Source organism: Drosophila biarmipes, chromosome X (genome assembly GCF_025231255.1).
Source record: "Drosophila biarmipes strain raj3 chromosome X, RU_DBia_V1.1, whole genome shotgun sequence".
In the NCBI taxonomy this organism is placed as follows: Eukaryota; Metazoa; Arthropoda; class Insecta; order Diptera; family Drosophilidae; genus Drosophila; species Drosophila biarmipes.
This window is the reverse complement of record NC_066611.1, coordinates 8247637-8261370: the sequence shown is the minus strand read 5'-3', so window position 1 is coordinate 8261370 and position 13734 is coordinate 8247637. Positions and strand designations below refer to the sequence as shown.

At 46.1% G+C, this 13734-nt stretch overlaps 2 protein-coding genes across 6 annotated transcripts in view; both read right to left on the bottom strand.

Moving 5' to 3' along the window:
• The window catches only part of LOC108032391 (inositol-trisphosphate 3-kinase A), a 35699-nt gene extending 26415 nt beyond the window's left edge, over positions 1-9284 (bottom strand). Inside the window, exons 1-2 of one of the 3 annotated variants that reach the window (XM_044093533.1) lie at positions 9188-9284; positions 3127-5713 (exon numbers count right to left, since the gene is read on the bottom strand). In XM_044093533.1, coding sequence (XP_043949468.1) covers positions 3127-4749 — 1623 coding nt within the window. In that variant the 5' untranslated portion in view covers positions 4750-5713; positions 9188-9284. Of the gene's footprint in view, positions 1-3126; positions 6970-9187 lie in introns of those variants that run through there. The other 2 variants (XM_044093535.2, XM_044093536.2) reach the window with 2 other exon arrangements.
• A 1458-nt stretch (positions 9285-10742) lies between these two features.
• LOC108036491 (pre-mRNA-splicing factor 38B) lies at positions 10743-13518 on the bottom strand. Of its 3 annotated transcripts, XM_017112686.3 has the most exons (6): positions 13353-13518; positions 13144-13290; positions 12944-13068; positions 12708-12843; positions 11868-11974; positions 10743-11785 (listed from the first exon to the last, which is right to left on the bottom strand). In XM_017112686.3, exons 1-6 carry the CDS (start codon positions 13462-13464, stop codon positions 11066-11068), a joined length of 1347 nt encoding a protein of 448 aa, XP_016968175.1. In that variant the 5' UTR covers positions 13465-13518; the 3' UTR covers positions 10743-11065. The 3 variants fall into 3 exon arrangements, with proteins under 3 accessions (XP_016968175.1, XP_016968183.1, XP_016968193.1); XM_017112694.3 differs by lacking the exons at positions 12944-13068; positions 13144-13290; positions 13353-13518 and having other exon boundaries at positions 12698-12804; XM_017112704.3 differs by lacking the exons at positions 12708-12843; positions 12944-13068; positions 13144-13290; positions 13353-13518 and adding an exon at positions 12436-12649.
• Positions 13519-13734: the final 216 nt, after the last annotated feature.

The following is a 13734-nucleotide window of genomic DNA, read 5'->3' as shown; positions in this document are numbered from 1 at the left end:
TGTATTTTGATATATTTGGATGTATTGGATGTATACGTATGGGAACTTCATGGATATACTTAAAAAATAAACCCAATTTGGGATGTTAAAAACAACAAAAAAAATTGTAATATATTGTATCACTTTGATATATTTGGGTATATTGAATATATAGGAATGGAAATACTTAAAAAAATAAACCATCTTAGGGATGCTAAAAAATATAACCATAAAATGGTAATATATAATATGCATTTCGATATATTGGATAAATAGGAATGGAAACTTTATGGAAATACTAAAGAAAAAACACTTAGAGATGTTGAAAAATAAAACAAAAAAAGTAGTAAGATATGGTATGCATTTTGATATATTTGGATATATAGGAATGGGAAGTTCATATATCTGTATATTTTGGATATGTAGGAATATATATATGTATATCATGAATATACTTAAAAAATAAACCCATTTAGAAACGTTAAAAAATAAACCAAAAAAATAGTATTATATGGTATGTATTTGGATATATATGGATATATAGGAATGGAAACACTTAAAAAAATAAACCTCCTTAGGGATGTTAAAAAAATGAAATATATTATTTATTTTAAAATATATTTGGAATGGGAACTTCATGGAAATAGTTTAAAAAATTTAATCAAATTTGTGATGTTAAAAACATAACCACTTAAATAGTAATGTATATATTTATATGTTTAGATATATGGGATAATGGGAACTTTATAGATGTACTTTAAAAAATTAACAAACCTAGGGATGTAAAAAATCCAAAAAGTAAAAGTATGCTATACTATGCATTTTGATATATTTGAAGCTTAGCAAGGGCATATTCAGGAGCGCGTCCAAAGCAAATCAAAGGAAACCCCCATAGCAAGCCGAGGCAAAGACGGAAGTTGAATAAGAATCGCATTCAAATGGGGTTCCAACTTGTAATGACATGCTAATAAAATTGGAGTTGGGCTTACACGGCACTGGAGGCTGAATACGAAGTGTATGCAAATGCCGCTGAGACCAAAGCTGAAATGTGGTGCAAACTGGGTCAGCAATTAGGTGATCCTAACTCGGGTTTCATATGCATAGAGATGAAAGTGTAACCGGAATGCTGACACCCCAGACGTAATTCAATGTGAAATAGCACGGCTATGCTGGCAGAAATTTCTCCATCCCCGAGGCAGTAAATATATAAACAAGATCCCCTGACTTGTGGACTAATCCCCGCCGGATCGAGGGCTCGTGTGTCATATAGAACGGTGACGTAGGCGCGATACGGCCGAAGATCTCTTATCGCTCAACAGCCAGAAAGGCAAAGAGATCCGTGAGACAGGGCTTAGTCCGTCGGCTGGGATCATCGCAGATATAACGACGAACATGGTATATAATACTAAGCACACTCCGCCCTCGTGGGTTAAAAAAAACGAAAGAACAACAGGCCATTTCTGGGATCCCTCTGATTGTCGGCGGTTTACCATGTACAAATGCCGGGGAGATAAACCCGCTTGATAAGCGGGTATATGTATATATAGGGGCAAACACATAGGCGACGACATATCCAGGCGGATGGCTTTATTATCATCGTTATCAGGACTCCGAAAATTCGGTTTCTAATACTTTTATTTGCTTTACAAACTCTCTGCCGTCCGCCGACAACAAAACGAAATAATCACAAAAATTTGCCATTATATAAAGGTAAATGTGTGCTGGCTTATATATGTACATAATATTTATCTATAATACAGTATACAGTTGACTAAGATAAGCTTTTTCATCGCCGTCTCCGTCGCCGCCGTCGTTGTTCCAGTTCTAGATAAAAAAGGAATGAACGATCCGACCCGAGGTTTCGTATTTCGGTTGATATATGTGCCTTTTATCAAGGCACCCCTTACGCTTCAACATCAGCACCATATCGTTCACACACGCAAAAAAAAAACACAACACAGAATAATAATAATAATGGCCAACGGAAAGCGGAGAATACAAAAAAGACTTCTCCGGGCTACAGAACCTCGTTTTTGTGATAAGATAAAAATCAAATTAATTAACAGCCTTTTAAGCAAACGCATACACTCGCACAAATTCCTGCATGCACACGGTGGGAAAAAGGGGGGATTACCATTCCTCAGCTCTGTAAATGTCAAGGCTAAAGATCAAAGAAGAATGCATTCTTTTTTCCCCATTTTGGAACCACCTAGAACGATTCCCTAGAAGTCAGTAATTAAATGGATTGTATTTCTGTTTTATATCTAATATTCCTCAGCTCTGTATATCTTAGGGAAAGATCAAAGGACCTCAAGGCTAAAGATCAAAGAAGAATGCATTCTTTTTTCACCCCTTTTGGAATCACTTAGAACGTATCCCTAGAAGTCAGTAATTAAATGGATTGTATTTCTGTTTTATATCTAATATTCCTCAGCTCTGTATATCTTAGGGAAAGATCAAAGGACCTGAAGGCTAAAGATCAAAGCAGAATGTGTTCTTTTTTCACCCCTTTTGGAATCACTTAGAATGTTTCCTCAAAAGTCAGTGATACAATGGATTGTCTTTCTGTTTTATATTTAATATTCCTCAGCTCTGTGTATTTTGGGGTAAGATCAAAGGATCTCAAGGCTAAAGATCAAAGCTGAATGCATTCTTTTTTCACCCGTTTTGGAACCTCTTAGAACGTTTCTTTAAAAGTCAGTAATACAAAGGATTGTCTTTCTGTTTTATATTTAATAGGTATATGGTATAAGTCTTATTATCATAGTCTTTTCCTTTGGGTCTTCTCTTCAGCTACAAAGGTCTTGCAGTTTATCAACTAAAACATATATAATACTGCTCTAAAACAACATGGATAGGGATTTTCACACAGTTTTCGAAACAGTTTTTGAGACTCGATAAGGAGTCCCCTGTCGGCACCCGTTTCTCGCTGTGTACATGCACCAACCTGCTTATCTCTCTCGCTGCCATTCGGACCTGCCCTCATTCACTGCTCTCCTACGCCCTCGAAGGTAACACAAAAAAAAAGGTTAACATTAGATTCACTAGACTGCGGCTCGCCACGTGGAACGTGTCCTCCGGCCAGCCGAGTGGAAACTAGTCTAGTCTGAGATTTGCCTGGTTTGTGACGTCGTGGCGGGCGCCTACCTTCTTGGATCGCTCCCGCTGGCGATCGCCGATCTTGGTGGCGGCCAGGAGCTCGCTGATCTGCCGCTCCCGCTCGCGTGCCTGGTCGCGATCCCCCCGCTCGAAGTCCTCCTGCTGCAGCAGCTCCTCCTCGTCGCGATCCTCCGCCTCGGCATCGGCATCCTCCTCCTCCTCCTCCTCCTCGTCGCCGTCCTCCTCCTCCTCGCCGCTGAGGCTGCTGCTCTGGGTGCTGCTCTTCCGGGCCAGCGCCACGCGGACGCCGTTGACGATGCACTCGCCACCGTCTAGGGCGGAAATGGTGGAGCCACAGTAGTACAGGTTGCTGCAACTGCTTGCCGCACTGACATCCGACTGGCCTTCGTCCTTGGCGCATCCCGCCGCCATTCCCGACGCGCCCGATCCGTGTCCATGGCCTCCATGTCCATGGGCTCCGCCATGACCGTGTCCCGCCTCCAGGGAGCAGCGCCGCTGGCCACGCGCCCGCTGCAGGCGAAAGTACTCCATCTCCTCCATGCTGATGCCGCAGGCGGTTATGTCATCCGAGTAGTCGCTGACCACCACGGAGGGGGTGCGCACGTAGCGCACGCCGAGGGGCAGTCCACTGCCCCCCAGTTCGCTGTACGAGCTCTGGGTGGACTCGCGTCGCGATCCCGGGGCGGCCACCACCCGCTCCTCCAGCAGCACCTTGGTGGGCACACCCACGCTCGAGCTGGCGCCACCCGTGGGCGATGTCAGGGGTGAATCTGGCAGGGCTGTGGGTTCGGCCAGCGGCAGGAGGGCCGGTCGCAGGGGCAAGTCCGTGACGGTCAGTGTGTTCCTTCGCTGCGGTGGTGGTATCATGCCCACATCCATGCAGCCGTCGTCCACATCGAGGCCCAGGGCGGAGTCACTGCTGGCACAGCGGGTGACCTTCAGCTTGCGCTGCCGCGGGGACAAGCTGTGGTCCTCGTTGTCGCTGCTGTAGGGACTCAGGCCGCCGCCGGTGACATTGCAGCCCTCGTCCGAGTTGGAGGCAGTGGCTCCGGGCAGCGTCTTGGGCTCCCTCTCGTTCAGCTGCTGCTGCTGCTGCTGCTGCTGGACAATCATGGCCTGGAACTGCTCGATCAGCTGTTGCACCGGCTTGCCTGGTTCCGTCCTGCAGCTGCGGTAGGTGGTGCGGGAAGTGCTTCGGCAAGTGCTTCTATAACTGCTTTCGTGGGAAGTGCTGCTGCAGGTGTTGCTATGCGCCTCCTTGGTGCCAAAAAAGGCCGCCTTCAATTGAGCCTTGCGAAGGGCCAACTTGTTGGGGAGCTCTTCACATGGATTACCAGCGCAGATCTCGTTTATTCCAGTTCTCGGTCTCGTCTTCGCTTGCTGGGTGGGTGTTGTCGCTCTGACTGTGGCTGTGGTTGTGGCTGTAGCTCCTATCTGCTCCGCTGCTCGCTGATAACTGAACGCCGTTGCCTCTGCCGCCGGCCATTTATTTTCCATTTTAACCGCTCTCGGCGTTTTCGCCCGCGCTGCCGACGCCAGCATAGGCGTCACCGTCGACGGCGGCGTCGTTATCTTTGGCATGACATCGAATTGGAAAGCGGGGGCGTCAGACGTTCGCGAAACCGTTCCCGAACCGTCGCACGCACTCATCTCACATGGATGATGGTTGGATCGCGGGGAAGCCGGGGAAGGGGTTTCGGAAGGGGTTGGGAAGGGGTTGGGAACTAGTTGGGAAGGTGTCTTGGAAGGGGTTGGGAAGGGGTTTCCGAAGGGGTTGCGAACTAATTGGGAAGGTGTTTTGGAAGGGGTTTCGGAAGGGGTTAAAAACAGAGTGAGCTGAAGGAATTAACGGAATAGAGGAAAAGGAAGGTGTTTTGCGTTCAAAAGGAAGGTGAATTGGGGATGCAAGGAAAAATGTTAAAGGGAAAGTGTTACGATACTCTGATAATAAGAAGAGAAAAGAATGTGTAGGGAGTAGGAGAAGAGTCGATGATGAAGTAAGTAAATATGCAAGATGGTGGTCAAAAGAATGTGATCAGAGGTACTCAAGGGAGTTACCCAGTGGGGTATAGGGAGGAGTTAGTGGAGAGTGTGCTTCAGAGGCAAATGGGCTACTTTACTAGAAAACCGAGTGAGTGGAGAGTGTGCTTAGGAAGCACAGTGAGTGGAGCGAGTGTTAGGGGTTAGAGCTGGGAATGAGTGTGATAGAAACAGATGTGGAGCCGAGGTCCCGTATCAACTCGTTACTAACGCTGGCGCCCGGACAAATTGCAGCGGATTCAGAGGTGAAAATGACTGCGGATTCCCCGGCAAACATTCTACGTCCGCACTTTCCGAATGGCACCTGTGCGCTGTCGTCGCCGAACTGAAATCGCTTTCTGCGGCTCTGCAGCTCTGCCCCGTTTCCAGGGGGGGCGGGGCGCGAGAGGGGCGGGTGCTGCGAAGAATTGTGGAGAAGAATTGGTCGGCGGCGGAGTGGTGTTGGGGCGGGCGGGGGTGTAGCAAGAGAGAAGGCGAGCAGCTGTTGCGGGCGGGCTTATTATTGTTGATAGTTTTCTTCTTTTCTTTCGGTTGCTTTGCCACTGTTCTCGTAATTCAGAGGTTGGTGCTGCGACTGTGGGGTAATTGTAATTGTGATCTTGAAACGTTGACGCAATGTGCAATGATCCCGCACGTACGCACGCACACACCGGCAGCTGCTCCAATTGCCGCGCGTAATTGTAAATTGCATTCGAGCACAGGGCACACGGACACGGCACACCAGCGCACACAGTGACGGACTGACAGGCGATGCCATTCAGTGCAACAAAGCAGCACAGCAACACAGCCACGCGGCGCAACAGCCACACAGCAACACTGCACCACTACAGGCCCGCGGCAACGCACAATGGGACGGAACGGTGATTTATCGCCCGGGTCGAGTCGAGAGCAAAAATAAAGCACTCGCCGCTGACTGAGAACTATTCCCAGAAAACAATTAAAATAATTTATTTTCACGAAATCAGCCTTAATGGCGCTTACGCAAATAACTGGAATAAGTACAGTCCCACACTCAAAGTTTTTTTCCTTGCTTATACCAAGTAAAAACTGCAACTTAAAGTTTAAAGGGCTTGTAATTACAGCCCCGAAAACTGACTAATCTGCTTAAATAAGCAACTAATGAGAGTGTTTTTTAAGGGGTAGGTAATCAGCTCTTGAAACAGTTCCAAAAATAGAGATTTGTAACTTAATGTTCATAAATAGGTTCCCAGCTGTTTTTTTTTTAAGTTATAGCTGTCAGGCTTTGTGACGCAAATTAAATTATATCGTTTTAACTCCGTTTTCTGGAAAACAGTGATATTTTTAATAAAAAAAAAAAAAAAAAGAAAGGTTCCTCGAAAATAAATCCGGGATTAGTACACTCTGTTGAAACCGCTTGCATTCACGACTTGCGAGATATGTCAGCACATATGCACTCGCACGTAGAACTCAACCACAAGCCAGCGACCTACGTCAAGACTGATTGTAGTTACAGAAATTCCCTGGGAGCTTACATAAAGGGTTCTCGGGCTATACTTCAACAGAACAAGGTAGGAATATTTATAAAGAGAGAACACAACACCGTTTCCCATCGACGTGTTTATTGACTAGAGGCCTATGTTTATTATCTGGGGCTCTGCGATAAGCACGTGATTCACTTGCGAAATCCCCGCCTGCTCCACGGTGCGTTGGCGATGATGCTATGAGGGCCGTATAATGTTTATAATGCTGCTGGTGGCTGACCCACGGTGCGGCTTCGCACTTTGTCCAAGCCGCCGGCGGCTGTGACGTCAGTCGCCGACGAACAACGCAGACGCAACAGCTCAGACAGTGTTTTTTTCAGTGTGTGTGTGTGTGTGTGTGGGGGGGGGGGGGGTGATTACTAAGTAGACAAGGGCGCGGTGATTACTTAACTCCTTGCCAAGCCCCTGCCCCCGTGGCTTCCTCGAGCGCGGTATAAATAACAAGGGGCAATTAAAAAATGCAATTTTTTTATTGTTTTATGTGATTTTCTGTCGTCTTTTCGTTCTGGCCCCGTGTGTGCGTTGTCGTTTCTCCGTCCGTTTCCATATATATTTTTTTTGTGTGTACTTCTGCTGGCTGACAAGACGCACGGACGCTAGCTGCTGACGCTGATAGGCACCGGCGGAATGACGTGGTAACAGCTTAGAGTCAGACGCCCCCCGGCTCTTCTGCGGTTGTGAAATCAAAACCACTTTAGGTTTACACACCTGCGATCGAGATCGATATACGGCCAGGTTTGGCGCTCGGCCAATTACGTCAATGCATTTGACGAGCCACGTTGGTAGTAAGCTCAAAAAAAAAACTAATAAAATAGTGAAGGATAATGACCGGTTGCATTCTCGCACTCTCGCCTGGTCTCCGCAGGCCCCCTCGCAGCGCCCGACGATTCTGGTGCCCCACTGACCGGAATCGCGGCTCCGAAGCTCGGAAAGCTCTTGGAGGTGGGAGCTACCAGCTCGGCTTTTTTCCAGATAGATTGCTAATCTGGCAAAATATCTTTTATAGCTCCCTCTCACAATAAAATAACTTGTTTCTTCCCACGGAACATTTGGAAACCCTAACTCACTTTAATGAACTCCTCAACTTACAGTCTAAAAGTTCGCCCAAAAATTGCTCATACGCCTTGTGACGTTTACCACAACGACGACCTTGCGTCTGAGTAATACTTTTTCAAATGAAAACAATATTTTTTTCCAATAAAACAAAAAATCGAACTCTCACTATCTTAAGCAGTTGCGCAATAAACATTTTCAAAGCAAAAATAAATCGCCTTGGATAATAATTAAACGTATTCAAATATTACTCATACGTCACGTACGTCAAGCGTCATTTGCTATTTCACAAAAGTAATTTATATATTAAAATGATTACAATAGAAACCCTAATGAGCATTTTTAAATAACACAATAACGTTAAAATGGCTTTTTATGTGACAAAAATAATAAAAATGTGGATAACCCAAAGGGCAAAGCGGAAGATGCCTAAGAAGATTTTGAAAATGTTGGATGAGGAATGGTAGACAAAAAAAAACAGATAAGGATTGCAATTTGCATATTATCTGAGCATCTGAGTAGCCGTCCGCAAAATGAAAACATATTTTTTAATAAACCTTCTGTTAGTTTAAAAAAAGGGAAAAAATATAAAAGAGAAGAACATATTATAATTTTCCCAAAGCCGTCTATTTTTTATAGATTGTGTGTCCAGGAACCATCTAAAGAATAACAGAAATACAATAAACCTTCAAAAACTTAAACAATAACAAAAAAAAGAAGTCTCCCATTTTGACAAAACTGTCGATCTGGAGATATTCGGAAATACAATGTGATTTAAATATTAAATATATAAAAAAATATTAAATATATAAAAAAAAATATTAAATATATAAAAAAATATATTAAATGTTAAAAAAAAAATATTTTAAATATATAGAAAAAAATATTAAACAGTGAAAACAGAAGAAAATATCATAAAAACATCCAAATTCTGTCTTTGAGCCTATTGAATATAGTGCCCGATCGCCAAAAAAAGTTTTCCATAGTTTTAGGAGTAAACCACTTAGACTTCCCTAGTTTCTAAAATGTGAATCGGACTCTTCCCATGGCATCTATAGGACATGGAACACTTTCAGCTTGATTCCCGCCAGAACCAACTATCTACCGGCCACCATCCGCCAGCACTGTCTTGGGCTGAGCTTACGCGCCGCGGGGCGGAAAGGGGCGGACGGAGAGCGGAGAAAAGGTGCTGGCCCAGCCGTAAACTTTGCACATTGCTTTCGGGCGCTATCCGTGCTTTATGGCCACAGGCACACACTCACTCACACACGCACAACCACCCGTTTTCCCAAAATGGTCAGAACGGGCCGTTCGACGTGCGCATTCGCACACGCGTTTGCTGACTGGCTTGTAGTTTTTGGCCTGACACTGATACGGCACTCGTGGTGGGGTCGTGCCGCCCGTCTGTGTGCTGGCAGGGGCTGGAATTGGAGTACGGCTCGGAGTCGGTGGCCCAAGTGGCTCTGCTAATGGCGCTGGCACATGCTAATTACATCTGACGCGCCGCTCCTCGACTGTTAGCCCGGCGCACGCTTTTCGGTAACGGTCGGCGCGAGAGGCGACAACTCGGCGCAGGCGTTGCACACTGACTGATACGCGAAATTCGGCGACTCCGGGGCCAGGAGGCTTGGCCGCTTGGCCGCCTGTCTCACCTGTCGCACCTGACCGATCCGAGCTGCCAGCACTGGCGATTATAATTCAACTCTCGGCTGCACAGCTTAAAAAACCGCCAGCCAGTCAAGCTGGCTTGTTCCCCTACTTTATATTGTAAAAAAAACTCCTCTGGAGACTATTGATACAATGTACAGTACACACTATAAACTGGCGCCCAAACAGGGAAAATTTAATCTTTCTGGCTGATTGTGATTTAGCTTCCCAAGCTAAACGAGCTGGCTCGTTCTTCTACTTCGGAGCGGGATAGATCTTACAAATGTTTACGAAGAAAGCCTTTATAACTCCTCTGAAGTCGATGGTTAGGATGTATATTTTAACACTCTAAACTGGCGCCCAAACAAGGAACTTTAAATCTTTCTGGCTGATTACAAGTCAGCTTTCCCTGCCAGTCGAGCTAGCTTGTTCACCTACTCTAAAGTAGAATAAAACACACAAATATGTTTATAAAATCCCTCTAATCTTCCTCTTAAACTCATGGGTACGCTACAATACACACTTGTAACTGGCGCTCAAACACGAATCATAAAATCTTTCTGAGTTACAATTCAGCTCTCTGATGCACAGCTCGAAAAACTTTGGAGTAGGATGGCCTTACAAATAACTATAAATAAAAAACCTCTAAGACCCCTCTAAAAATGAAAAGAATAGTGGCGCCCGAGCAGGGACCATTACATATTTCTGTGATCAGGGCACCATCTTTGTTGGAATTACTTATCACTAGATCTTAAATCCCAATCATCTTACAGACATACCTGTTTCAAACGCAAGGACCTTCATAGTATCTGGTGCTAAAATCGCTCTGTGATCAAGACACGCCGCCTTTGCTTGGAGTTACTTATCATAAATCCTGGACACATACATTTTCCAAGCGCAAGCGTTTTAATATATCTTATAAGTATATGTGAATGCATTCTTGGTCAGCATCAACAGAATGGTCGATCTAGGTATGTCCTTTCGCCTGTCCCTTTATCTGCATAAGTCAACACGTAGTAGAGTACCTGTCGATTATACATATAATGTAATATAATATCTAACTATAAACTATTTATCCAACAATTTTTTGTATTCAAGAAGCTTTGAGTTTTTAAAAAACATATTAAAATAAAAATCAATTTAAAATCACTAAATATAAACCATTATTAGAAAAGGTATTCCCAATTGCTTCCTTGAAGTAGGCATTACATTATAGTAGTAACCTTCTTTCACTTAAACTAAATCACTTTCAAATTTATAATTCCAGAGAAAATGTTTAATTCAAATCATTCTCTTGTAATTTAAAGACTCTTGGAATTTATAGTTTTATAATTCAACGCATTTCACAAAAAAATTGGTTTAGTTTGTAAGGGAATTTAAATACATGATACTCAGTAACCATTAAAAACAGATTATTTTGACTTTATTTGCATAAACACAACTTGGAAACTATTTTACCAGCATAAGTGTAGTCACAATTACAAAATATAGCCTTGCTGCTGTGTCTGAGTGTGATTTAGTCTAGTTTTAGTGTTAGTTGTGGGATATTTAGGGCTTTCGGGGAGTGTTTAACCTGAGTAAGAAGCGTAACTGACGACGGCGGCTTCGAAAGAGTAGATAGGAGTTGACAAATAAAAAAAACGTGTTGCAGTATGGCGGAAACAAAGTAAGTTAGTAGTAGAACAACTGAACGAGTGGGCATGTTTGGTGGGTGGAATCGGTCTCTACCGATGGCGTCGCTCCCGCTCCTCATAGTGTTCGTTGTGTCTGCTCTTGCTGCTCCGCTCGTAGCCACCTCCGCCGCCATCTCGCTTGCGATCTCTCCTTTCGGATCGGTGGCGACTCCGGCTGCGGCTTCTGCTGCGACTGCGCGAGCTTTGTCTGTGCTTGTGCTTCTTTTTGTGCTTGCTGCGGTGGCGGTCGTAGTCCTTCTCCTTATCCCGCACCCGGTCTCTCTCCCTTTCCCGCTCGCCGCCGGCACCGTAAGGCATCTGTGGCGGCAGTGGGGCCGGTGGGTAATCCTCGTAGCCGCCGCGACCACGGGCATAGGACGAACCCGAGGCGGCGGCATAGTAGTCACGATCGTCATGATCATTGCGGTAGTTCATCGGTGGCAGGTAGGCATTGGGTCGAGAGCCAGAGCCCGCCATGGCATGACTGCCGCCACGACCGCCACCGCCTCCGCGATCCATGCCCGCGCCTGCCTCCTGGTACTCCTGGTAGTCGGCATCCTGCCCAGCGGCTCCTTGGCCACCGCCAGCGCCCTGTCCCGTCGCCGCCCGGCCCGTACTCAGCTGGTTGACAGTCACACCCTGCTCCCTACAATATTGCTCGATCTTCTTCTCAATCTGCTTCTGAATCGGCACGGGGATGCGCGGAAACAGCGTGGAGAACCAGTCCAGCTTGGTCATAAACTGGTAGACCATCTGGCCGATGGTTAGAACCTACAAATTGCCTCAGTTAGTGCCGACTTCGCTCCAAGGGGTGTTGGGTACGTGTGATTGGTGGCTCATACAGTTGACTCACCTGGCCGCCGCCCGCCTTCACGTCGATCTCCTCCTCGTCCTGCAGATAGTCCTCATACCAGTCGTACAGGTCACTCGGTGGTTGCGTGTATCGCAAGTACATAAAGCCTGGCACAAGGATGGAAAAGGAGACACTTGGGATTAGAAGCGTATCAAGGAGTCAAGCTTGTGGATGGCCAAAGGAGGATGTGTTTCACAGTAGGGTGGCTCGATTTGTTTGGCGGACCAACAGTATTATTTAAAGATCAATTTAAAATACTTTAGGAGAGCTAATGAGTTAAGACGCTTTGATCTTGCAAGTTATATTAACTCCTTTTTGTTCGAAACATTTGGATTGCTTATGCATCACGTGTTAAGCCACGCAAAACCTATTCAAGTCATGCAACAAAAATGAAATAAATGCAATTTAAGCGGGCTAATGTGCCATGGATGGGAAAAGTAACTTCTATAATTCTTGATTTAATGTAATTGCAATTGTGGCTTGGGAAAAGTCAGCACAAATATGGAGGGTAGTCGGAATGCTTGATAAAATATAAGTGTTGTCACTTAGCAAGTATGATATCGTTTACCTTCGCAGGCAGATGTAAGGAGATGCTAGGTCCTCCTCTCGCACGAGGCACAACTTGAAATTGTAAATGAAACGGGCCTGTTGTTCAGTCCATAGAATACCTTCCACCACGCCGATTCAAAGGCTGGCCCTCTATTATACGTGGCTTGCAACCGTCCAAATCGACCCACCCCGGTTGTTTTTCTTTTTGGGGTGATGTTTGGTGTGCTGAGGGAGCAGGAGCAAGCGACGGCATATGTGACGGCTGAACTCATGCGACTTACCAACACCTACCTAGTGCCCGGATGTAGGCCGAGTCTGTGTGGTTGAGCAGTCCGTTGATCTGCTTCCGGGTCAGCCGCAGCGTGTAGAGCTTGTAGAGCAGGCAGTATGCCGTGGACACGATGCCGCCGGCGCCAACGCCGCGCACCTGGAAGGGAATAGAGGGTACAGAGGTGAGTACGCATGTCCAGCGGGGGATTCCTCGAAGCATCGCCAACGATTAGCGCTACATTTCATAAACCACTCACACCGCCGCACATGCCCGTCTGTCCGGACGTTTTGCGGGATCCGCGCTCCCAGGGCTCCATGTGCTTCACCTGGTAGTAGATCTCGTCGACCACTTCGTGGTACGTTTTCAGCTTGAACAAGTGGACTGTCGATGAAGACGGGGAAAGAGAAAAAGGCGGGTTACACTGGGAGGGCTGCTGCGGTTAGAGGTTAAGCGCACCTTTGAAGTAGCTGGAGCTCTGGATGTTGGCCAGGATCAGGGGGTTGAGGTTCATCGAGGTCTCGTTGCCCCAGAAAGGCAGCGTGTTGTGCTGCTTGCCCACGCCGGCCTTCTTGCCGCCGCCGGCCGAAGATGACGCCGAATAATCTGCACGAGACGCCGCCATCAGTGAATCGCTCGAGGGGATCGGCTCCGCCGTGTCTACTCACCCTCCTCCATGCCTACTGCTCGTCCACAACTGGGGGCATCAATTTCACGGCTGCCGGAGTGTTGTGCGCGCGGGAAAATGCGGAAAATGCACGCACTTTTTGCAATTTGCATGCGAGAAAATGCCCAGAGCGAAATTGGCGATGTGTATGCGTCGGCTATCGGAGTGTTATCGATAGCGCTAGAGCGGGCCGTTTTTGAGGTCACTTCCTTGGGCGTGACCGTTCCCCAGAGTCACGGTTGGGATAATATCACAAAATAGTCAGTTTTATTTGTAAGTAAGGTCTATCTCAAAACTCTTATAATATTCCTAAAAATTTATTATAACACAGGTTGTTGTCGCTGGCTGCTGAGAATTTTTTAAAGCTTGTTTTAAGTATTAAA